The following is a 24604-nucleotide window of genomic DNA, read 5'->3' on the forward strand; positions in this document are numbered from 1 at the left end:
CTGCCTGAATTAAGAGCTGCGCTTGTGCTTAAGTTTACTTTAACCAGAGAAAAAGACACACACACACACACACACACACACACACACACACACACACAAAATTGTTTTTGCCATATTAAAGACAGAAATGTAAAAGAATAGATCTTCTCATCTTCCAAAAAGCTATGTCTACAAAATTAACATTTAATCTCAGTACAGTTATGTTGGTTAGTTTTTGTTAACATGGCACAAACAAGAGTCTTCTGAGTAGAGTGAATCTCAACTGAGAAAATGCCTCCATCAGAATGGCTTGCAGGCATGTCTGTGGGGCATTTTTCCCAATTTATGATTGATGTGAGAAGACTCAGATCACTGAAGCAGGTGCCACCCCTGGGCTGGTGGCTCTGGGTGCCATAAAAAAAATAAATAAAAAAAAAGCAAACTGAGCACGCTATAGAATAAATCTGTAGGCAGCACTCCTTCATGCCCTCTGTGTCAGTTCCTGCCTCCATGTTCCTGCTCTGAGTTCCTGGCCTGACTTCCATTCATCATGGATTATGATCTGGACATGGAGCCAAATAAGCCCTTTCTTTTCCAAGACGTTTTTGGTTATGACATTTTATCACAGCAATGGAAAGCTAGAACAACAGATTCTAACAGAAGATCTTGCCTCTATTAGACTGTTTCTTGGTCAACTTTCTAGCTGTAAGGGAAGTTTGTAACAATTATATTTTTGGCTAATTACAGAACATCTCACTGCTGATCACGGAATGATTCTCATTACTTAACAAGCAGATGTAGTCAAAGAACAAGCACGCCCCTAATGGATCTGTCAGTGAATCTTGCACAGTATCTTTGTCTAGACCTGTAAGACCATACAGAGGTATATGGCCATCTCAGGGTCATTCAAGAGATAGACACTTAGAAGAATGAGACTCCAGGTACTAGGAGAACCTTAGACAAATTTAAAGCTCAAGGAATGCAAAACTGAGCAGGACACACAGATGTCTTCTCTCTATTCTACTCTAATGAAGTTATCATAAACTCAGGGAAGCACTTTGAAGAAGAGAAAACAGGGCTGCATGGCTAAGCACGACTGCAAAAGACAATAGGACTATATGTTAGCAGGCAATGAGAGCCTCAACAGGAATATTCTGCTTTGAGAGAAGACCTGAGAAACTATAGGCAGGAATGATTATGTGAAGACCCTGGGTCACTCAAACACTACTTTGGGTGGAGAAAAATACAAGTGTCAAGGCTTAAATGTATGAATGAACTTGGTACATTTAAGAAACAGACAATAGCAAGGCAGGGCTTTGAGGACTATTATCAAAAGTCTGGGTTTTACTGTAAGTGGTATTTAAGTTACAAGAAGGGAGGGGAGGATAATTTTAAGCAAGGCCATGGCATAATCTTAAAAGACTATTTAGGCTATTGTGTCTATATGATTTTAGAGACATAAGAAGGTGGCATAATTAGCTCCAGCAGAAACAAGGCTGGAAAAAAAGTGATTGAACTTGGATATATCTTGGAGAGCTGCAGAATTTGCTAATGGAGTGGGCGCAGGAAAGAAGAAGAAAATGATGAAACAAACAATAAAAGCTGGGGCTGTACGCCAGGGTGCTCTCCGCATTTGTAGCACACGGGCTCCAATGTGAGCACAACAGTGACAGTAAGCACACTCATTCACCAGACCCAATGAAATCTTCCTACAGTCCGTAATGGATTCCTTTATAATCCTTATATTATTAGATATAAAAACCATCTTAATAGAATTGAGTATTGACATGGAAAAGAAACATTATTATAAAAATTGTGTACCCTGTATATAAGACACTTCTGAAACCTAGACAGCATGCATTTCCCAGTCCTTCATCCTAATTCAACTAAAAGTCTCTTCCCCTATGGCTCAGAAGCTCTGTCTCATGTCAGCATCAGACTCTAGCTAAACCAGTGGCCTCAAATGGCAAGTGAGCAAGGTCATTGTGACAGTCTGCATGAAACAACCTTTCATTAATTCATAACGTTCTTCAACAGAGAACCCCGACACTGCTTAGCAACTCAGTTTTTAGAGTATAGCATATCATCATCATGTGTGTTGTAGCAAACAATCCATGTTTGGTGTAAGGTCATGTAACTTAATCCATCCAGCAACCTGCACAACTCTGGGGACTAGATCCATCAGAATAGCTAGCTGACCCTAATCAGCCTAAGGAAAAGATTTACACTTGCAAGGAAAAAGGAATTCCTTTACCCTGTCTCCTGTGAGCCATATAAAATGATCCTAAATCTGTGGAAACTATCCTGCAGTCAAAGTAGAGGTGACTATTCCTTCAGGGTGAACACGGTAAAATCAGTAAGTGACTGAATGCTCTTTCTGATATGAATAAAGTCAGTTTGAAGAAAAAAAATTCAGTTTCTTATAACTAAAGCCATCCTGAACAAGCAAAAACACTGGGAATATAACTTGCAAGGAACCATGGAGTTGGCTTGGCCGAGCTGCCTTCAGAGGCATGTGTCATAGGCTTTTCAGGTTGGAGTCCATGGCGCCTGGGGCACACTGTGCCTTCCAGTTCCTGAGAGAATGAGGCACTCCCTCAAGCAGTGAAGCATACAGGCCTCTTTGTGCTTCTCTGTATGTTCCCTTGGAAGTCAAGGAAGCACAGGTGCTTGACAAGACAATTAGTAGACATTTAATCTTGTGTACTTTGTATAACATGCAAACATCGTTGTATCCTGGCAGCTACAACTAGATTGATCCTGAAAACAGCCATTATATTATTTATAAAGAGACCGACTGCTTTCAATAAAACCGTCAAAGCCCCAGGTGCACTGTGGCCCCCTCCAACCTGGCCTGATTTAATTCCTTGAGGACATATCAGATGACTTTGGCCAAGTAAACATCACTCCAATGCCTAAGGTACACCAGTTATTAAGGAAAGCAAGTTCGGAAAAATTATAGCATATCTTCTCATCTCAAAAATGTTCACCTTTAATTATCTTCAATGACATTATACTTTCTTGTCAAATGCTAAGCCATGAACGCGCTTGCAAACAAAACTGGCAGGTATAGAGTCTCAGCCATTTAAACATTTCTCTCTCGGCACAGAGTCTACACAAACCTCTCTTCTACATGGAGCCTATAGAACGCCTCTTCAGAGTCCCACGGTTCTGGTGAAAACCACTTCTTTAAAAAATATTCCACATGTAAAATACAAATCTTTCATTTGCAGAGTTTGCGTTTTAAATTGTTTTTCAGTATGAACTATATCCCTGACATATTACTAAGGATTTTATGAATATACTTTTTCTTTAATCTCTTAAGCAGATTAAACATCCATTAAAAACCTGTTTAAGGTTATATGTTTTTGTTTCCTGGACCTCTTGCATGATACTTAACTTTAGAATAAACTTAAGGTGATCAGAATTTCAAAAAAAATTTTTTTTACCCAAATGCAAATAAATTATGATTATACAATTTTATTTTTACAACATTTATCTTTTACTTTAATTTGTGTGTGAGTGTGTGTGGGTGAACACAGGAACGCAGGTTTTCTGAGAGACCAGCAGAGGTGACACATCCGGAGCTAACTGCTGGCAGCAGTGAAGACCCTGACATCCGTGCTGGGTACCAGACTCAGGCCCTCCAGAGGGGCAGGATACACACTTTAGAAACTAAGCCACTTCTCTGTTCTGTTTTGTTCTTAAACAGGTGATGTCTTGTTATGCTGCCCAGGATGTCCTCAAGCTCATGATCCTATGGCTAAGAATTTGGGTTAGTGTCATGTCAGGCTGTCAAATGGACTTTCTAACACAACTGGTAAAATGAGTACCACCCATAAGGGTTGCTATCCCAGAAGATACCAAGTTATTTCATAAATGAAAATCATTAGATGATATCTTTTCTTATAACAATTTCCAAAAATCCTCTAACAGCAGACATTTTTAAAAAGATAGGTTAAGTTTTAAGATAAAATGCTACATAGTAGGATGGAAAATTATAAATTTTTCTCACAAGGAATTAAAGAAAATTAGTCTATTTTCCTTAACTGAAAAGTACTTACTGTATTTTTTTAAGCTTTATTTTATGTAAATGTAACTGTTTTCAGACACATCAGATGAGGGCATCAGTTACCATTACAGATGGTTGTGAGCCACCATGTGGTTGTTGGGAGTTGAACTCAGGACCTCTGGAAGAGCAGTCAGCTCTCTTAACCGCTGAGCCATCTCTCCAGCCCCGTGCCCACTGTATTTTAAAAATTATCCATATACTAATGCACACAACTGTTTCTTGCATTACTAGAAAAATGCTATGGTGTCAAGCATGATATATGACCATCTGTGTTGATAAATCTCATATTCTGAGGAGATTACAGAAAACATAAACACGATTCCTAAAAGTAAGAAATATAGAAATAACAAGCACATGGATCTTGGGGAAGACAGAAGCAGTAATATTAATTAAAGTCTTAGCAGGCTCAGTCCCACTGTCCAAAACCTGACGGACGTCCTCCAGTGTGCCACAGATGTACTCACCCTTCAGCATCGGGGTCTAAAATGAGTGCGAGCTCTGTCAACACCAGGCCTGCCAGGTAATGCTGCTGGCGGAAGGGTAAGGACAACTCAAACATATTTGCGATCTTCTGGTCCTGCACATTGGTGGAAAATCCAGAGCTCTGTTGGAGGTAAAGGAGAACTCAGCTGCTGATATTTGTGCTACAAATATCCACAGTGTGGCATTGCAACAGATGAAATGCGACGCCATATGTCAGACAAAAGGTACTCCTGAGAGCCCACAGAAGAGTAACTGCTCTGACTTTAGGTATGGGATACTATGATGATTTCCTCACTTTTGTTACCAAACTCAGAACACTGACCTAGCCCAGGATTCTGCAAACACTTACATCCCCCAAGATATATTCCACATTCAGAGGGTGTGTGTGTGTGTGTGTGTGTGTGTGTGTGTGTGTGTGTATACATCTCCAGCATCAGATTTCCTATTTTTGTAGAGAAAACTTCTAAGTAAGTATAAATAATATTTTCTGCCCCTCCCCCAAAAGTATGTCTATGTTAGCTACTAAAATATGAAAATTGCACAGTTAAACAAGAAAGCAAACAAGATAATTCAAGAAATTCTCTAAGAACTTCACAGGTAAATGGCATGTAGTACGGAGGTTTTAGGAAAGGCCCCCAGAGGTGTCTATTGTGATGGTCTGAATAGGAAGTCTGCCCCAATAGACTCATGTGTTTGGATGCTTGGCACATAGGGAGTGACACTATTAGGAGGTGTGGCTTTACTGGAGGAGGTGTGTCACTTGAGGGGTATGCCTGGAGTTCTCCTAGGCTCAAGCTATGCCCAGTGTAGCACACAGTCTCCTTCTGCTGCCTGCAGATCAAGATGTAGAACTCTCAGCCTTCTCCAGAACCAGGTCTGCCTGAATGCTACAATGCTCTCTGCCATGACAATAATGGACTAAACCTGAAAGTGTAAAACAGCCCCAATTAAATGTTTTCCTTTATAAGAATTGCCATGGTCATAATGTCTCTTCACAGGAATAAAACCCTAACTAAGATATCTATGTTAGTCACTAAATTCTGAAAATTACACAGTTAAATAAGAACGTAAACAAGATAACTCAAGAAATTCTATGACATGTCACAGGTAAAGGCCATGCAGTAAGGAGGTTTAAGGAAAGGCACCTATGACTAATCTGTCTCTGGCCATAGAGCTACATCTTTAAAAGAAGACAAAGCAAGAATACAAAAGGCTAATGCATCCTTTAGGGAGGTAGAAGACATGTGTCAGAAAGTGGATCCAGGATTCGTACTGAAGAGAGGAAGTGAAAAGCCCTGTCTGGCTCTCTAAGACTTTCCATTTTTCCAGTTTATGTAAGTATGGTTTAACTTTTTTAAACAAACATGTAAGACTGTTTTAGCCTACAGAACTGTATCTGGGCCCCCCACCCTATAGAAATAGGATTAGGAAGTGTGTAAGATCAACTTTAGACATCAGGAGTGACCCAGGCTGACCTTGGGAGGCTGGCACTGCAGCCTGACTCTCTTCCCTGTTTCCTTTCACAGGTATTCACCCCAGACTCCGTCTCTATATCTGCTTCAAGAAAACTTGATTTGTGAAAACATAAAAAAAAAAAAAAGTTTACATAGGTGAGCCCACTGAGCCCACTCATGTGCATTCATGAGTGGCGGAAACTCAGGGCCATGCTTAACCCTGGCTCTGGATAAAGCCTTGGCCACAGCTTTCCCGACCACTTCTTACTTTCTATGTTTTTGACTGGCGGTATCCAATATGGATAATGACAAAACTCCTAGAGTTGTTCTGGTAATTAGATGAGCTAATATTTATAAAGCACTCAGAAATGAGCCTCTACTTAATCAATCATCAAATAACACACTAACAGTTTTCACGCATTTGTATAAGTAGGAACATATGTCCATCCTCACACTTTGCATACCTGAGATGTTGCAGAAGAAACAGAAGGTGACGGAGATGCAGGCGGGGTGAGCAAGCTGCAGGGTAAGTTTAATGTAACATAGTGCTCGTGGCTGCAGATGATTCGCAAAAAGTCCAACCTCAGGGACACCAGGACACTTGGATTTGGTAGTGAATAAAGCTTCGCTGACACCTTGGAAGCAATGTGTAAATGAGAGAACACCAATTGATTTATTTTTTTTCTCCCACAGTAATACACCACAATAACAGTATTTGGGGTTCTGTGGCTTATATGACAACAACTTCTTTCCCAAAATTACAGCTGCATTAATAGTCCCACTTCTCAAAAATGTACCTTATGAGGAAAATGCATGCATCAAAAGACTTCTTTTTAATACTTCTGTTAAATGCATTTATAATTGTCTATTTTTTCCCAACTATATCACAGCTACTCGAGGAGACTTACTGTCAGCTGACTTAATAGATAATAGTTATCCCTGAATCAACTTCAATGGTTGGAAAATGTAGGAGGTCAATAAGCCAGAATAAGTTTTGATAGTAATAAAATATAAATTTGGGGGGAAAGAACAGTGTTTTGAAAATATCTGTGAGTCAGAACTCACGCATAGATAATTTTTATTACTATAAAAGAAAAATATCCAGCTGAATAAGCCTTCAAAATTTTAACAATTATATTGCTAAATAGAATTCTTTTAAAATGTTTTATTTTATTTCATGTGTATGAGTGTTTTGCCTGCATGTACATTTGTGCATCATGTATATGCCTGGCACCTACAGAAGCAGAAGAGATCACTGGACTCCCTGCAACTGGAATTGACTGTCGTGAGCTGCCATGTGGGCGCTGAGAATTAAATGCAGGTTCCCAGGGAGAGTGGCCAGAGCTTTAGTCACTAAGCTAGCTGACCAGTCCCTTAGAATCATCAACCAACAGCTCTCCAAAACTAACCCATGGGCCAGCCAAGAAGGGCTTCCTGAGCTTTACTCAACGTCAAACACCTCAACAATTCTGGGATGAAACCAAAGCTTTTATTTTCCAATGCTGTGATAACTCTGGAGTGACTACAGCTTTTAAGGAGCCAAAAGGCAAGACATAATAGTTGATAACATTTAAAAAACATAATGTGTTGCTTGTGGAAAAGGTCTAGGGTGTTTATAGTTTAAGGACGGCAAGATAATGTACGACATTTTGAACTTCAGTAAATATCTGACCATGAATCCAAATTCTAATGTTTAAATAGTAGTAATGACTCTGAGAGTGTGCTCCCAGGTGAAGTACTCTGGGAGGTGGGACCAGAAGGGAGAGCAAAATTTGGAATGTAAATAAAATAATTAATTAAAAATAGAAGTACTGAAAGCCAACTGTTTTCTTTAAGGGACACTCAAAAGCTGGCATAATGGTTCACACTCATAAGTAGACCAAGAGTTCAAGATCACCTTCAACTACAACAAGAATTTACAGCTGGCCTAGGTTATGTGAAACCTTATCTCAAATAAATAAATACCAAGGATAGGGAAAGTTCGGTTAGCCGTACACTCAGGATAAATGCTGTTCTTGCACAGCATTCAAAGGCTGCCTTCCATCACTATCTGAGTAGCTTTTACTAGGAAGGAAGTAACATTGAGTTGGGATCTACTTGGGATAGTTCTAATAAACCACACACCTTGTACTTCACCACAGTGTTATCACAGAACTCGGCTACTCTTTCACTAGTGACAGGATATTCTCAAACTAGCTACCACAGTATTTCAGCTACTCAATAACTAAGTATGTATTACCTGTTTGTAGCAGGACTTTATAAGGGTAAAGACAAACCCTCGGTCCATAACCGACAGCAGATCATTGAGAAAGAAGGCAAGGCTTGTATTGAGTCTCTCAACCATTTCTGTATCCTAGGAGACAGAATATAAGCAATAACAATGACAGTGGTGAACAAAAGCACAACCGTTTACTCTCAGCTTACAAGAGACATCGACAGAAAGTCATCCTCACCTTCTGAAACCGTGACACAACATCACCAGCAATTGTGCTAACCAGGGCAGCAATATCATCCATAAAACGCTCTGGGAAACGGCTTTTCCTCGGAGCGTCGAGCTTATCATTAAAGTACAAGTGGTGCACCATGCTCTTGACCTGTAAACGGACACATACTGTCACCTGTGTTGCTGTTTTGCTTTATTTTATGACAGTATCTTACAATGCAACCCAGATTAACCATGAGTTCTCAATCCTGTCTTGGCCTCTCCAGTCTTAAGAGTACATGTATGTTCTACTACCTGGCTTAATTTTAAGTAAGTTAAAATGGCTCTAAATACTCTGGCTATTTTAAAAATATACTATGTAAATTTAGCAGTCAACTGAAATACTTTTTTATTTCCCAGTGTTTTGAAAATGTTCCTTAAATATTTTCCATATGCCAATGAAACGTCAAACACAATAATACTTTCCCCTTTACTCTCATAAATTATTCTGTCATAACTTCAGTGTAAGAACAATTTTAATTCAGAAATTTTAAGAATCATTCAATTTTTCACCCCACTGCCCCTAACTTAGAAGCCTCCAATGGTGAGAAAGCCTGCAGTTGCTGTAGTCATCACGAGCTGTGTCAGTTGATCATTTTAAGTGGCTTCAGTTCACAGAATGCCTTTAGATACATTTTCACTAGAATACTAGGAATGCTAATGAAGAGTGCAAGCATTTACATTTAAAGAGAGCTAACTGTTGGCAGCATGCAGCACAGTCAAATCTTTTTTGTTGCAGTGACAAATGAGCCCAGGGCGTTAGATGATGGGCATGAACTCTACCACCTGTCTGTATCCCAGCCCCAGCTCACCCCACTTTTTAAACAGGCTCTCATTATGTAGCCCTGGCTAGCCAGGAATTCTCTATGCTGTCTCGACTGTCTTCAAACTAAAGAGATGTGCCTGCCTGCCACTGTGGATGTGTACTACGACTCCCAGAAGCCAGGCTTCTTCCTAAAAGGCCTTGGGATTAGAGGGATGTGCCATCAAGCCTAGCTATAGCTGACTCCTAAACTGTAATCTCTGGACTCGTACTTAAGAAATCTGAACACACATGGAAGACTTTTGTTAAAGCCAAAATTGCAATTCCTATTTTACAATAAAACTACATGAGTTATAAATTTGATATTGATATTCTAAAAGAAAATGAGCTTTCGGACATACATATTCCCAGGTTTCCCTTCTCTGTAGATTAGTAAATCTGTAGGGAAAAATGTTTTGTATCTCAAATACAGGTAACAGTGACTGCTGTTGAACTGTGTTGAATTCTAAAAGCCCCTTTAACTCCCTTCTCTCCTCCCTCCCTCTCTCTTTGTCCTTATTTCTTTTTTTGGCTTTTGTTTTGTTCCTTATTTATTAAATACTATTTTTGTTGAAATAAAATGATCCCAGGATCTGAGCTTTCTAGTCCTGAGGGAGAAAACTAGCAGAAGGTTCCTAGAGCCAGAGCGTCAGGACTAGGAGTATAGTACTGCTACCTACAGGATGTGTACCCTAAAACGTCACTTAACCTCTCCCAGCCTCAGTAACAGGCCTGCATAGCCACCCGATAAGCACTTACTGTTTTAGTTCATTAAGAAGTCTGCATGTATATAAGTATAGCCCATGTTTTATATGACATGAAAAAAATTAATCAGTTTATATACCATTTACTGAAGTAAGCAAAAAGTGTTTCTCAAATTGATTGTAATTAGCATTTCCCTGTGCGCTGTCCATCTATAATAATAACAGGATGTATTTATAAAGCTCTAAATAATTGTTACAACATCTATAGCACTGACTTTACTAACTCGCATAGACTAGCAGAGACTGTCACAAGTTTTCTTGTGCATTCAAGAACAACAACGCAAAATCAAAAGCAGAGATGAAGTGACCTCACACGTTATCATTTTACCTATATTGTGTCGCCCAAGGTGTATATTTAGAAAAAAGTAAATAATTATGCTTGGGGGCAAATATGAGGGTACAATTTCTTTTCTTTTCTTTTTTTTTTTTTTTTTCCCCCGGAGCTGGGGACCGAATCCAGGGCCTTGCGCTTGCTAGGCAAGCGCTCTACCACTGAGCTAAATCCCCAACCCCGAGGGTACAATTTCTAAAGTAAAAGAAAATGACTGACACGAAACCGCTTGCTGAGTTAGAAGTATTAAAGACCATGCTCAGTTCGCTTACCATCAACTCAAAAAAGAACCAGGCTTGCTGCAAAGCCGATTCCCGCACGCTGCCACTGCAAACGACCCACTGCAGAGCCAGCTCCTCGTGAAAGAGCTGTCCGGAAACAGAGACGTTATTATCAAGTCGGACCAGCTGAGGCCAAAGACCAAACCATAACACAGGCACAGATGAAGGCACAGTGGGAACGAGCTCAATGGGGCGGGGCACATGGACACTGGATGATGCGTGGACACACCCATTAACGAAACGACTACTTATGCATGAACACTGTGTCGCATGTTCAGAGCTGAAAAATTACATGTTATCTTGGAGTAAAATGTAATTTTAAAAGGACAGGCAGGAAACAACTTCCTAAATTGCACTTGCAAACAAAAAAACTAAACCAAAACCTCACGGCTACAAATCGGATTTTGTTTGTATTTTAAATACATATTTGAACATACATTTATCAACTTTGCTGGTACAATTTAGGAAATACCATTACGAATTTAAACTTTTCTGTATGCTATTAAGTTCCAGGTCTTTAAGATGTATTTTTAGGAAGCAGAAACTTTGTTTTAATGGATATGCATACAAAGCACTTGCAAGCAGCACAGATTACTGTGAAAGGTCTAACAGGGCTGTGCACCGGGCAAGCAACATCGCTTACTAAGAGTGATAACTTTCCTAACTCATCTTCCTTTCCCTGGAGATTTAAAACAAAACAGAAGTAGTTACAGAAACAGAATTAAGAGCTCATATATTTTTCTGGTATTAAAAGTTGATTATCTTCTTTGAATTACTATACTCTACAATCAATTCTAAAAGTAGAAACATTATCTTAATGAAAACAAACCCTGAACAACAGTGGCATGGCACAAAGCCTCCAGACCAGCACTGCTTGTTCAAACGAAGTTTTAGACCCAACAAAATTATTTCAGCATCTCACACTGGTTGTGTAAGGAGACTTTACAAGTTTTTAATGGCTGGAATTACTTTCCCCCTCTGTCTTCTTATGAATCTACCTTTTTAGTTGGTAAGCGTCCCGTTAATGTTTGTAAGAAACTTGACGTCTCTGTGTGCGAAGACATACGATTACAACTTCGATCCACAGCCTATGGGTGAAGGTGAACGAATGGCAAGAGAACATTAACACTGGTGTGGAGGGCTCGGAAGTCACGGGCTACGCTCAGTTTCAAACGTTCAGATTATTTCTGATCTCACTCCGTTATTTTAAGCTGCTTTAAAAGCTGTATGAAAACTGCTTCTATTTTTTTGTCTTTAAGATTAATTACCTTAGTTATTATATTACAGAGAGTGCTGCAAAGAATGAAACTTACCCGTGAAATCTACACATGCACATATCTAACAAAAACATAAAAAGCAAAAACATACTTCTCAACTGCGGTCTGACCAAAAAAAATAGAAATCAAGAATTTTGTACTCAGTAAGGGAATTGAAACTTTCAAAACATTATTTTATTAAAAATATACCATTTAAAGTTTGTCATAAACTGTACATAAATCAGTTATAATCTTAAATGGAGAGTTTAGAAACTTTACTTTTTTCTATTGAAAACACATCATTTAAGTTTGTCATAAACTATTTGTAATATAAATCAGTTCTAATCTTAAATGGAGAACTGGGTTCTTTTTTTTAGGAATTAGAGGATTTTCCTTCAGAGCCAATACACAGATAAGAAGTATATTTTGATGCATCATGCAATTAGCTATCAAGCAACTAGTCTTAAAATATATGTTATAGTTAAAATAAATTTCATACTTTGCAACACTTTACAAATGAAACAGTTTTTCCTCCAGCATTTATTCTCATAGCATACATACTGTAACTTATTTATATTTAACTTCAACTTACTACCAATCTTTCTACTTGGTGATTATGAAAAAGAGAAGGTAATAAAGGCCACAGGAAATGATATATTTACATTTACTTTAAGTCAAATGGAAAACTGTTCAGTATTTTCTACATAAAAATTTCCTACTAAAGATGTACAAGTCCTAAAGAGAACCTGTTGTAAAGCTATCAGTGCATAAACAGCAGGCACAAAGACATTGATATGATGTGTAAGGAGTAGGCAGGAGGAGACAGAAAACAAGAGGAGAGCATTACTGGTACATCTGGTGGATTCATGCATAGTAGTTGGGGAATGTGCAGGGTAAAAATACACACTTATAATGATTAAATAAAAGCAAGCCACTGAAATCACAGCATGTACTAAAAGGTAATGTTCTAACGGGAAACATCAGCAGCCAATAAAGAAACCTATAATGTAAACACCACCTGTGTTGACTCTGCACTTGGACTGGGGTTGGATCCCCATGGGGCAGCTTTTGGACCAGTGTTAACCCAGGAATTGGAGCGATCTAAACCCTAAGCACATAACAGAGAGCAGTTGGAAAGGAGAGAAATGTTACATGGTGCATGCTATGAATTATCCTTAAAGACACCCAGTCCTCACAATGCAAACATGATCTTCATTAGTACTGTTAAAGCAACCCAAAAGATCCCAGGTACATAGAGAGCATTAGTTCATCTACATCATCTTATCACATAGTGTACTTTTTTAAAGAAAAGAATATTAAGTATAGTATTTAAAGGTTATTTCAATGTAAAGTGACTGCCTTAAAGTACAAACCATAGACATTTCTACAGCATTATACTTAAAATGCTTCTTAATATGGTACAAACTCTTAACTGAACTGAATTGGGGGGGGGGGGTTGGAGAAAAAAAACTAAGCACTCTGCTAAAAGACCTTAAGTTCATTGCATTTCTTACTAGCTGAAAATTCCTCTGAAGTGAGAACTCCACAATTCTGTCGGCCATGATTCTTTCATTTTCTTTTAGAAAATTAAAAACATAAGGGAAAACACAATGTAAAGGAAAAGCTAAATTTGTCCCTTCCTAATAACAACAGCGAATGTGAAGTTGTGTTTCTTTTTATTAATATCGGTCATTTAGATATATGGGGTTCTATCTAGTGTGTGTGTGTGTGTGTGTGTGTGTGTGTGTGTGTGTGTGTGTGTGTGAAAAACATTATGTCTCTCTAGAAATTATATTTTTATCATCACCCTCATTAAATTTTAATGTGTTAGCTATTATTAATGAATATACCAGTAACAAGTTATTGAAAGGGATTACTGGTTCCTGACGACGTCAGCTGAGGCCTAAGATTATTAGAATCATGCAATAAATTTTATAATTGCTTTATAAAATTCATATTCTATTCTCTACCCCACAACCTCCTGATTTCAAACTCACCTAAGGAGAGAGAACCTGCTAGATAGGGTTGGAACAAGTTGTAGTGAGTGTTTGGAGGATTTAAGGGCAAGGATTACACAGACAACCCAAAGCAACCTGATCAGAAATACTAAAGCCACAGATGTACTGGGGCAGAAACTACCGAAGATAAGGCTGCTTGAAAATGAAGCCATGTTGGCACACTTGACACTAGCTCTGTTTAGAAGGTAGGCTCCTCGGGAATTCCCAACAGCCCACTATCAAACAAGTCAGTGAGAGTCAGTGAGCAGAGGGCCTATACATCAACACACTTTTTAGTATTTCAAGAGAAGTTTCTGAGGGGAAATTAACCACTGCTTGGAGTTTTGACTTTAGGGAGAATATTTTCTCTACTTTTTTTCTTCCCAAACACAGAACAGTTGAAGTAGCTAACATTAACACAATCATCCATTTTCCTTCACTGACTGCCTAAGATGGGAAATAAGGTTCACACAGACTTTTCTGCTTGCTAATTAAAACTCTAAAATAAATGACTTTTTATTCATTTTCTTATCTAAAAAGTAGAAATAATGGTAGTCTTCAGAATGTTTTAAGGAGGGTTGAAGTGTAATGCCTTGAAGGTGACAGATACCAGAAGTTGTTCATATAAAAATTTTCCAGAGATTAAAATTTTGTATTTGAATTAATTTATAATGAGTAAAAGTATACTGCCTGTATGAATGTATTATAACTTTATTTAATCATTTCTCTTTAAAATAATGTTTATGAAAATTAATATCAGAAAAAATATGTTTGCTGCAGTTATATTTCATAAATACAACATTGATGCTTGAATAGTTGTAATTAAACATCAAAAGCTAAGTAAAGCTAGGACAGCCAGGGCTACACAGAAACACCCACTCCTCTCTCTAAAACAAAAACAAACAGGAAAGCTAAAGACAATATGTAGCCAGTTAGTTTGTGAGGCAAATAACTTTCATAACTCAAGTGTTATAAAACACTAGTCCTTAAACAAATTCATTACCAACAGATACTAATGGAACAACCTTCCAACTGTTCAAGAAACAAGGAAAAGGTACAATGTACCCAGCTTTGTGTGTGGTTTTGCCTAATGCCAATACTATTATTTTGTCTTATCTTGTAGGTAGAAAAACCTTTGAGGGGTGGAAGCAGAGTTTAATGAGCTACCCTGGGAGTTGGGTAGAATTCTTTAAGAAATGCAGAAAGTGGAAGCCTGGTTTATGACTTTCAAGATCTGAACACTGGGAGGCCATTCATGGATACCTGGTCAAGAATGTGGTTTCATATTGCCTGTATCCTAAGACCAAGAGCAAAGTTAAATCTAAAGCTGTGGACTAATTAATGTGTACAGCACAGGATATGTCAAGGTAGGAACAGTCAACTGCTGATAAGAGAACAGCCACTAAAGAGATCGGCACTGCTAAAAAGAAACCTGTGTGTGCAGCACTGGGACATCTTAAAGGGAACATTTTACTCCTAAAAGGCTCTGACTTGTGAAGACCCCAACTCACTTAAAAAATAAAATTAAGTTGATGGGTTCACCAATTCTCAAAAGCAACTGCCTAGGAGAATGTATCCCTAGGATCAGTTCACTGGAGCTGAGACAGCTATATCCCAAGGACCCAGGCTACATCTTGAGGTCATCTCCCTGACCCTGTTCTTCAAGGCATGAAACCTTGCAGGACTGAGAGGATCATGGAAAGCAACTGAGGTCAAGTAATGTATGACAGGGTTGCAGTCCTTGGAGGAGGCCCTATGAGGTCACTGTGCAAATTTATGAAGGTAAAGCCTACATTTCAATGAAGACTTCAAGATGTTAGAGATGGCAAAACCATGAATCAAGAGCTGTGGGCATAGAAGAATCTGGTCTAAGAGAGATTCTAAGTCTTCCAAGGGCACCAGAGATGGGGGGCGAGAGTTACTCAAGCCTTTTGGAACCCAACTGACTATATTGGAAGTCTAGATGCGAGACATGGAGCTGCAGGATTTGGTGGTTGTCCTGATGGATTCTGGTTTTGTTCTGGTGTAATTATTTCTTACTATATCCCAGTTTTTTCATTTGGGGATGGGAATATTTTTCTGTGTTATTATATATGGGAGTTATTTAACCTGTTATGTGGAATTTTGAAGGGTAGTAAGTGTTAATTACTGTGAGGAATTTTAAAGCTGGAGTGAATGTATTTTATATTATAACTTGGTCACAGCCTACAGGGTCAAAGGGTAGTAGGATATGGTTTAAAAGTGATTTTTTTGGGGTGTCAACTGGCAATGGGTGGAGACTTGTGATGATTGGTATGAACTGTCTACTTGACAGAATCTAGAGTCACCTAGGAGATGGCCTTCTGGGCATTCTTGTGGGGTTGTCTTGACTGCAAATGAGTGTGTGAAGACTCATGTGAATTGTAGGCAGGACTACTCTCTGGGCAGAAGATCCTGAACTGTATAAATGGGGAGATGAGCTGAGACCTGCATGCAGTCCTCCCTCTCTGGCCAGGGTCCTGCTGCCACCTGCTGTGACCTTCCTCACCTGAGGGACATAACCTGCAAGTGTGAACTATAAAGCTAGCCTTCCTCCCTCTAGTTGCTTTTGTCATGGTATTTTGTCAGATGTGTACTAAAACACAAGTTAACACACTTAACAAAAATAGCAGGCAGACCTCACTAGGAAGGTGGCCTCTAAGTAAAATCTTAAATGATCTCAGAGAGCTGGTCCCAGGTGCTTAGAGACATGATACAATCTGACTCAACTTCTCTTGTGCATCTTAACTTATAAAGCAACACTCTAGATATCAGAACATACTAAGACAGAGATGATAAGAAGGCAAATGAAAAGGCTTCAGTTCACTCTCCAGCATTGGGAGGTTGAGCAGGGAAGAAAAAAGAAACTCAATCAAAAGAAAACCCTGCTGCTCTCTGCTCTCGTTTAACATGCATTTCTAGAATGTGCATTCTAGAAAAGGATTTAGGAAAGCGGGTAAGTGGAATTCCTGAGAGAGATCTGCACTGAAAAGTAAGTGTAGTGAGCCATATTGGATTTGGGCCTGGCCGCTTTGTAACTGCATGGCCACAGTTAAGAAGTCATGGGATTGTTGGACAGAGGCCTCCCCCACGTATTTACGGCACAGGAAGAAAAGACCAAGTAGTAAACACCCGAGTCTCCACTGCATGACCTCTGCTGACCCCGGCTGATGCACGTGGAACCGACACACCTGGACCACACCTGGGTGGTGGTCAATTTACTTCTGCCTTTTGCTTCCTCAGCCTTTATCTTTGAGATTTAGGCTGGTCTTCTCGGATTTCTCCCTAATTAATTCAGGTCTCCCAGACGGTCTTTTGTTACTGAAGCCAGGTAGTCGCCAGCCAGGGTTTCCCACTGTTCTTCCCAGTTATTTTATACCAGGAGACTTGGGTATATAAGTGGTGAATAAAGCTACAGGAGACTCTCTCTCTTCCTTCCGCTCTTCCACTCTTTCTCTCTCTCCTCTCCCTCCCCCCCCTTCCTCTCCTGGCTTGACACGATAACCTGTGTGTGTGTGTGTGTGTGTGTGTGTGTGTGTGTGTGTGTGTGTGTGTGTGTGCGTTTCTTTCATCCCGTAGGCTTTCGCCCGATTCTCGGTACCGTGTCGGTGCTGGCGCCGACAAGTAAGGTGAGGGATGATCAACCTAGCATTTATAAAAGTTCTTAATAAAGCACAAGGCTTGCACAGTAAGAGACTATCAGAAAGGAAGAACTTAGAAGAATACGAAAACAGTAATCTCTGAAGAACAAACACTAAGACGATATAGAATCTCAGAAACCAAGCAAACTAAACAAAAGAAAAACAAGAATTTGTGCCAAAGATCCTGGCAGGACTGTAATGGAGGCCCAGAGCATGAGCTGCCCTTGTACAGGCTCTGGGCTGGGTTCCCAGTCAGACACTCACAATGCCTGCAACTCCAGCCACAGGAAACCTGATGTTCTTGTCTGGCCACCAGAGGCATCTGCACTCACTTGCTCATACCATACACAAAAACATGTAAAAACATAAGTTAAGATAAAAGAAATAATTTTAAAATCCAAGTTTGGGGAGGTTGGGGATTTAGCTCAGTGGTAGAGCGTTTGCCTAACAAGCGCAAGGCCCTGGGTTCGGTCCCCAGCTCTGAAAAAAAGAAAAAAAAAAAAATCCAAGTTTGGATACACAACTATTGAGATTTAGCATGGTGGCAACAACTGTAATATGCAGTTACAAGTGCAGTTAGGGTGGGAGATAGCAGGAAAGAAAACTAAAGAAGACAGCAAGAGGGAAAGGACTGAAGACACAAAGTTTACAAAATAAAAGAACCAAGACACAAAGTATAATGGGCTCTATTTTAAGAGCTAGCAGAGTTGGCATGATGGCACATTCCTTTATTCCCAGCACTGGTTCCAGGACACCTCCAAAAAAAAAATAGCAGAAAATAGTGTACAAAGTAGCAGCAGGAACACTGCTAGGAGAATTTTTTAAAGTAAGAAATAGCATGTCTGTCTGTGGCTGAAAATGATTCCGTATATAGGAAGGACTCGAGATCAAAGAAGTCCTGGACTGGGAATACTGAGTGAGAAAAGGAGGAGACTCACAGACCAGAAGCCGTGGACTGTAAGCACAGTGAGTTCCATCTCCCTTAAGCAGCAGACACCAAGGAGAGGAAGGTATTAGGTGGTCTGTGGCAAGAACCTATGGCAGAAAGGTGAAAGGAACACAGAATGACTGCCTGACTAACAGCACCAGGGATTTGAGGTGAAGCTAGCTGCCATTTTCAAGGCACAAAAGAGGTGGTCAGTCGTTTCTAATGATGGTCCTAAGTTTGAGAAGAAAAGAGATATTGAGGTTTGATTGTGACAAGGATGCACGACCAAGGAGGAAAAGAGAACATTTAGGAACTCCTCCTCTGTCCTCCCGAGGAAAACAAGATCAAGTGACTAGAAGGTGAAAAGGAAGGCAAATGCCCAGAGTTGGGACACTAGAAAGAAATATAGATAATGGCCAGATGACAAAGTGCCTGAAATGACACTATGAAGGCTAAGTTACTAATCCTGAGGAAAGACCTACGGGAAGACCGTGAATAAGACAAAAGACTCTACCTCTGAGGAGAAGGAATTACGCTGGCATAACCTGGATAATAAAGTTAGAATAAATTAAGAATAAGGACACAAAAAATTCACACTCCTTACATTTTTATGAGATAAAAGAATGTTATTAACTTTGAGGAAAAATATGAAAGTAATTACCATTTTTTCAATGAGAGTGAAAAATGTAAAACTACTTTAAGTAAAACTTAATTAGATCTGGGTTGGCGGTACATACCTGTTAGCACAGCACATGGGAGGCGGAAGTAAGAGGAACAGGAGTTCAAAGCTAGCCTGGGCTATATAATGAGACGCTGTCTCAAAGAAAGAGAACTTAATTAAGAAATGCTGTGATGACATTTAAAAAAAAGAAATTAGTATACACACCCACATGTACATGTGTATACTAATATATATATGTATGTATGTATATATATATATATGGACAAGTTGTTACTATGTTTTATTTAATGATTTTTTTAAAAAAAAAGCAAAACTAATACCAATTAATAGACTCCCTGTTCTAAATCTTGAAGTTATATAACAAATATAAAAAGAATAATTGTAGGAGGCACAATGTATAGAAATTAAGAGATATTTTTAAGGGAGAATCTCGAGAACTATGCTATCTACAGCCTTTGGACAATAACCACTTGCAGTTCCCAAACATGATTCATTATACTGATTATAAACCCTGCAGTATGCAACTGCCAAGTACTTCCCTTTACTAAACAACAACAACAACAAAAAAGAAAGTGAGGATGAAAATAAGGTTAAAAAATCTTTTCCTAAGCTTAAACTCAGAGTTATCTTTGTATTGTATATGTAGAAAAGTAATTTCCTGAATACTTTTGGTGTGATAATAATGGAGGCTCTGGATAAAGTATAGCTGGATCTTCTGGTTGGCCTCTTTCTTGTCTAGGCTCATTACTAAGCATGGTTACATAATCACAAGTTCTAGTGGTAGTGCAGATCACCCAGGTCCATAGGAAACGTAACTCTCTTACCGACCAAGGCCAGGAACTACTCTGGATGCTCTCCTGAAGGAGGAGCTCACACAGGACGTCACTGAAAGCACGTCTCTTGTACACATCAGTCACACAGGTCCCTCCCCACGCTACAGAATCACTAACCAATTTCACATGAGGAGACACCAGACAAGTTATATGTGATGATTTATCATCAACAAATTTTAGAATTTGGAAGATTCATATTTTAAATGCACATTGTACAGACTAGTTTATAACATCAAATATATTTAATAGAAATGTGAAAAGTACTTACTGACAGAAAAGGAATATTTTGCTTTTTTCTAACTCAAGTAAAATAGAAAAAGAATTCCATACTTACTTTGAACTTAAATACATCTTAAAATTAAGAATAAATTAAATACTTGGATAACTATCAAAAATGGATAGTATGTCCTCGGTTTACCTTACTGCCGATGATTGACCGAACTTCATCATCTGGTGATGTGGGAGTCCCAGATATATCTGGATTACTGTTGCTAAGGCTTCGAGAACGATTTAAGTTAAGGCTTGCGGGTCTCACTGCAGATCTTGCCATTGTGGCATAATGCACTGATCCTCCCAGACCCCCGGGACCTAGGGTTGCAATAGAGAGCACAGGATTAGTAAGAGAGGACCCCAAAAAACAACCACTTTACAAAATTCCACAAAAATTATAAAATTCTAAATGAAAATTAATACATATTCTTTTTTTAAAAAATAAATAATTAGAAATAAAACCACTCAAGAACAAGTGACAGCTATATGAAGCTCTCTCTACCTTACAGCAGTTGACACAAACCATACAGATTATAAATGAAAACCATGGTCTTGTATGTTTGAGTATGTCATGAGCAATAGCAAAGTGAATGAGAACACACACCACCCTCACTCAAACATAGCCGTGTCTTGGACATAAACGCGGCAGCTGCTACCACTTGTTCTTTTTTCACTTACGCTTTCTGCTCTGCCCCTTGAGATACGATCACTATAGGGCCATCCAATCTATTACCAACACCACTTAAATAGAGTATGGCCTTAATTTCTCTATCTTCATAAGTGATGTGAAAAATAAAAAATAGCATCTTTGTTTTACATCACACACATACCCTCTAAAGATAATTCTAAGGGCTATAAAAACAAAGAATTCTGTTGTCTGAATAAGGTCAGACATTATTTATAAAAGCAAAAATAGCCAACAGTCATATTCATTATCTGCATCTTTTTTGTGCATGTGTAAACACATATATATTGTGTGAGCGTGTTTGTATATGTATATACACATATGTGTGTGTGTGTGTGTATGCATGTATGTATGTTTGGCTTCTTAAGATTAGCTTTGAAATCAAACTCAGGTCTTCATGAATGTATGATAATCATTTTACAGAATAAGCCATCTCCCCAGTTCTATCTATGTCTTTGAATTCTAGAATATTTTACAATGTCCTATTGAAAATGATACAAATCTGCAACTAATTAATGTGTATAATTTTTTTAGGTCGGGGCAGGAAAAAGGTTACATGTCAAATGTATGAAACCTGACTGCTGAGCTGAACAAAAAGGCAGATGGAGACACATTCTGGGTGTTGTGTTCTGAGTCTACCACTGTCGCCCTCATGCTCACATTCTCAAGTCAGACAGTCTACAATCAAGAGAGGAAATTGTGGGTCAACATAGAAGACCTATTTTTCCCTCTTTTCACAACAAAGAAAAGAAAGTCTAGGCTAAAGCTTAAGCCAGTAACATTGCCAATGGCTGCGAAGGGGCAGGTACCATCATCACTAGAGATGAACGACTGCTTCCAAAGCTCGATAACTAACTAACCAACTAACTGGGAACCCAACTATCGCTCACAAACACACTATCACTAATGTCACACAAAGGACAAGAAACTACGTAAGGCTTTAATATTCAGAAAACTTTTATTTTACTGGTCATGAAGAAATTGGAATTTTTCTAGACAATCATTTTTATATTACTATAGACCTTTTAAGGTTAATAGAAAATTAGTCTACAATGTGTCTCCTTAAATGTACAAAAATACTCTCAATGACAAATAAAATAATAAGACTATTAATTTTAACAATAAATTATAAAATGTTTTCAGAGATGGGTGAAGTAGAATAATCAATTTAGCCAACTCTCCAAATCAACTTAAAGGAAGACCTATATAAATGATGTTTTAAAAGGAAGCATATCTTTCAATGACTAACACAGCGAATGGTCCTTAGCAGAGAGTGAATAAATGTTATGGATGTGTGATAACACCATGGATGACACCTGAGTACTTCAGTCTTGGCAAGAACACTTCATGAAAGAGAGTTTAATCCTAAAAAGAATAAAGTACCTGGTGACGGAGAATTAGGGTATGTATTTGGCAGGCGGAACACATAATAGATATATGATGCCAGAAGGTTGTTTCTGCCGTGCTGGTCATGATTTCCTTCTAAGTTTTTATGAAGTCGATTTATAATTGATGCCATAGCTTCAAAGGATGCTTGCCCTAGATTAACTTTTCAAAAAGAAGAAAATATTTTTGCTTTAATGTTTTTAGATGTGCAGTTCCATAGGAAAGAAGGCTCTGTCCCTTTTACCAAAGGCTGTAAGCAGAATGATAAGATACCATAAGTGTATTAAGATATAAAAATATTGTACTGATTTTGAATTTTTTACTAGTGCAACAAAAATTATTCTTGAAAACAAAAGGAAAAATAAAACACTTTATAATTTGAAAACTGAATGGGGTAGATTAATTAAAACAACTGCCCAACAGAGGAAAAAAAAAAAAAACAATTTTGAGAAGTAATACAAAGCCCAGAGAAACCCATCTTATAGACAACCTCGAGAATTAACTTCTCATTTTAAAGATGATTCTGAAAATCTAAACAGCATACAATGTGCACCTACTGCTTTTAAAGAAATTTAAAATAACAATGAAAATAAATTATTAAAAACAATAATATGAAAAGAGGATATGAAATATGAAATATGGGTAACAACTTGATTGAAATTACTGACTCTGAAAGGATTAGAAGGGGGAGGGGCTGCAAAAGTGTAAGATTGTAAAGCACCTGAAACTGGAAACAACACCCACTCCATCCTCCATGTCAACAGACCTCAACAATCCTTTAAAACCAGGGGATTCTGACAGCACACTGAAGGTAAGCAAGAGGCCACCTGAACAAGGGTGTCAGTTCTGTGAGTATCCATTTAATCCCAACAGAAAATTATGGACAGCTAAATGAAGCCAGGCAAGTTTCTTGAAGGTTAAATAATCAAATGAAATGGTCATTTACAAAATAATGAATGTGGACTGTGCTACAAGGCCAGCACACAGAGACAGGATCTTGAGACGTTAGCAACTTCCTGGTTCCTGGGTAAGTCCTTTATTTTCCCCCCTCACAGTAACTATTCCAAATCAACAGAATCCTCTCCAAAACCAGGTCCAGGGCTGGAGGGATGGCTCAGGAGTTAAGAGCACTGACTGTTTTGTCCAAGGACCAAGCATTGATTGATTCCTTCAACCTACGTGGTAGCTCACAACCGACTGTTAATTGCAGTTCCAAATGAGGTATGTATGTATACATACATACATACATACATACATACATACATACATACATACATCTAAATACACACACTCAGGCAATACACTCACACACATAAAATAACAATTAAATTACATTAAAAAGTCCATCCTACTCACTTAGCAATTCTTACCTTCTATATCATTCAGAACATGCACAGAGCATGAAAGGTCTCAAATCTACCTACAAACTTAATAGAAAGTAAAACTCCTTTCAGTTTTCCAGGAAAAGCAATACCCCTTCCCCATGAGAGATCTTAACTTCACTTTCATTTCCTGAACTTGCTTCAATGGTTAAATCGTTTCTCACTCCATTAGCTTGTTTTTTTTCTCCTATCTTGCAAATGATTTATCTCAGCAGGTAAACATGCTCACATTAACTTTTTAATTTTTAGCTTATGTGTATGGGTGTTTTGCCTGCATGTACATCTATGTATCATTTGCATGTCTGGTACTGCAGAGGACAGAAGAGGGTGTTGGATCCCCTAGTTGGAGTTACAGATGGCTGTAAGCCTCCATGACAGTGCCAGGAATTGAACCTGGATCCTCTAGAAGAGCCACAAGTGTTCTCAACTGCTGCACCGTCTCTCAGCATCTTCCAATCTATTCTTATCTCCACTCAACCCAGCTTTCCCATCTAGCCAAACTTGTTATATTTCTTCCTTCATTAGACTAAACTGTTCTTAAAATCTTTATCAACAGATACTTGTCAGGTATGAGATAAACTCCAGAGCCAGCCGCTTGGGCTGAATTTTAACTGAGTGACTTTAAGCAACACTTTTAATCATGTTTGCCACTGTACTCATCTGTGAAGTGGTGGTTTGAGTAAGAATGACCCCTGTTTGAATGCCCGTTCCACAGTGGATGGAACTGTTAGCAAGAATTAGGAGCTTTGTTGGAGGAGGTGTGTCACTGGGCTTGTGCCCACACCATTCTCCACTCTCATGACTGGAGCAGAGGTCAGCTCTTGGCTACTGCTGCAGCACCACGCCTGCCTGTCTGCTGTCATGCTCCCTACACTGAT

General features: G+C 38.7%; 1 protein-coding gene across 10 annotated transcripts in view; it reads right to left on the minus strand.

Annotated features, from left to right (window-relative positions):
- Positions 1-24604, minus strand: part of Dock7 (dedicator of cytokinesis 7) — a 183500-nt gene that overhangs the window by 55175 nt on the left and 103721 nt on the right. For 4 of the 10 annotated variants that reach the window (NM_001415885.1, XM_063287647.1, XM_063287643.1 and 1 more), the window contains 9 exons: positions 22342-22506; positions 20422-20591; positions 12923-13012; positions 11647-11736; positions 10640-10735; positions 8442-8582; positions 8228-8341; positions 6453-6623; positions 4516-4655 (listed from right to left, as the gene is read on the minus strand). In NM_001415885.1, coding sequence (NP_001402814.1) covers positions 4516-4655; positions 6453-6623; positions 8228-8341; positions 8442-8582; positions 10640-10735; positions 11647-11736; positions 12923-13012; positions 20422-20591; positions 22342-22506 — 1177 coding nt within the window. Of the gene's footprint in view, positions 1-4515; positions 4656-6452; positions 6624-8227; positions 8342-8441; positions 8583-10639; positions 10736-11291; positions 11332-11646; positions 11737-12922; positions 13013-20421; positions 20592-22341; positions 22507-24604 lie in introns of those variants that run through there. The other 6 variants (NM_001415886.1, XM_063287644.1, XM_063287651.1 and 3 more) reach the window with 4 other exon arrangements.

The sequence above is a fragment of the Rattus norvegicus genome, chromosome 5 (genome assembly GCF_036323735.1).
Source record: "Rattus norvegicus strain BN/NHsdMcwi chromosome 5, GRCr8, whole genome shotgun sequence".
In the NCBI taxonomy this organism is placed as follows: Eukaryota; Metazoa; Chordata; class Mammalia; order Rodentia; family Muridae; genus Rattus; species Rattus norvegicus.